Source organism: Phaethon lepturus, unplaced genomic scaffold (assembly GCF_000687285.1).
Source record: "Phaethon lepturus isolate BGI_N335 unplaced genomic scaffold, ASM68728v1 scaffold16628, whole genome shotgun sequence".
Taxonomy (NCBI): domain Eukaryota; kingdom Metazoa; phylum Chordata; class Aves; order Phaethontiformes; family Phaethontidae; genus Phaethon; species Phaethon lepturus.
In genome coordinates, this window is record NW_010555664.1 from 68,045 (window position 1) to 69,562 (window position 1,518).

Consider the following 1,518-nt stretch of genomic DNA (forward strand, 5'->3'; position numbering starts at 1 on the left):
GTATGCGCTGAGAGCTTCTTTGGCACTGCTCTGACTGCCTGTGTCTCTCCAAAATTCAGGCCCGTGCTGAGCTACAGGAGCCCCTGCAAGAAAACCTACCGTCATCTTCATCTCCGCTTCTGCTGGCTGTAGAAGAGGAATGAATCCTGCCCTGCCTTGGATCCTTCCTCTTGGATGTGCGCTGCTCCTCACAAAGGCAGCCGAATGCTTTATCTTGCCCAACTCGAGTCACCTGGAGAGCATTTTGAGTAAATATCAGGATGGCGAAACTCATTCCAGATCCAAGAGAGCCATTTTATTCTCAGACAGACAAGAAATATTGATGCTCCACAATAAGTTGAGAGGCCAAGTGTATCCGGTGGCCTCTAATATGGAATACATGGTGAGTCTAGCTCCTGATTCCTAACATTATTAATTTTTTTTTTAAACTTTATTTTAATTTTCCTTACTGTGCAAGAAGTGTAGCAAATTTCCTCTAAAGTAAGTTTTTCTCAGGAGATTTCCTGGAGCAGTTTCATTCCAGAGCAGATGATGCTTTAAGATCACTGGACTGTTTTGGTTGGAACTGGGCACTAACGGGTCATTGAGTCCGTCCGCTGCATAGTTTCAGGACTGGTTCCATTATTCATAAACGAGCGTCTGGCCCAGCCCTGGACACATCTCCAGTGATGGCAATTCCACAGCCTGCCTCAGCAGGTTCTTCCATTACCTTAATGTCATAAAAGCATCAAATTTTCCCTAGTGTTTAACCCACGGTCTCCCTGTGAAAGGTTTCAGACCGCTGTGACTGGTGTTTCGGGGTGGCACAGTCCGCTCAGAGAAGCCTCTGATGGCCTTTGGGTTGCCATCAGCTCCTGCCCAACACTGGAGGTAGCATCTGCCCTTTTGTAATCCCTTTTTGATCCACTGATCACCGGGGATTATCGATGGGAGCCAAGTGTCCATGGTGCTGCCGGGGATCTGCTCGGCACCTTAGAGAAACGAGGCTCGAGGAATGTGGCTCCATCTGCAAAGAAGTTCAATCCCTGGAATTAGCTGCAAAAACTCTGGGAGTTCATGGGCAGATGGGTCAGTGCTATTGGTTTTCGTAGTTCAAGAAACCAAAATAAAAGTTTGGTCAATGTGTTCTCCCACTTCAGAGGGAGAACTTAAAAGTATGAGTATGAAATATGCCTTTACCATCAACAATTCAGATGAATAGCTTTTCTTCACCTGATGCCAGAGTCCCTACTTTGAGCTATTTTTGATATGTCATCAAAATATTGCGGGGCCAGAAAACAATGTAGGCAAATAATTCTTTTTTTTTTGGTGCCTTTTCCCCATGTGCAAACATAGTTAAGACTGAAACTAGCCTGCCTTCAACTGTGCACTCCTGCTGACAGATCAGATGATTAATGATTTGTTAAGACCGCGTTTAAAAGGGCAAAAGAAATAGTACACTAAATGTAATATAAAATTGTTTGCCAGCTGTGCTGAAATAAGTGCTGCAAATGGAAAATCCTGCCTTTTGTGACTGTA

The 1,518-nt window shown here is 44.7% G+C and overlaps 1 protein-coding gene across 1 annotated transcript in view; it reads left to right on the top strand.

Annotated features, from left to right (window-relative positions):
- Positions 1-139: 139 nt before the first annotated feature.
- LOC104624791 (cysteine-rich secretory protein LCCL domain-containing 2-like) overlaps positions 140-1,518 on the top strand; it is an 8,228-nt gene continuing 6,849 nt past the window's right edge. The window contains exon 1 of the mRNA XM_010292248.1: positions 140-382. Coding sequence (XP_010290550.1) covers positions 140-382 — 243 coding nt within the window. The remainder of the gene's footprint in view (positions 383-1,518) is intronic.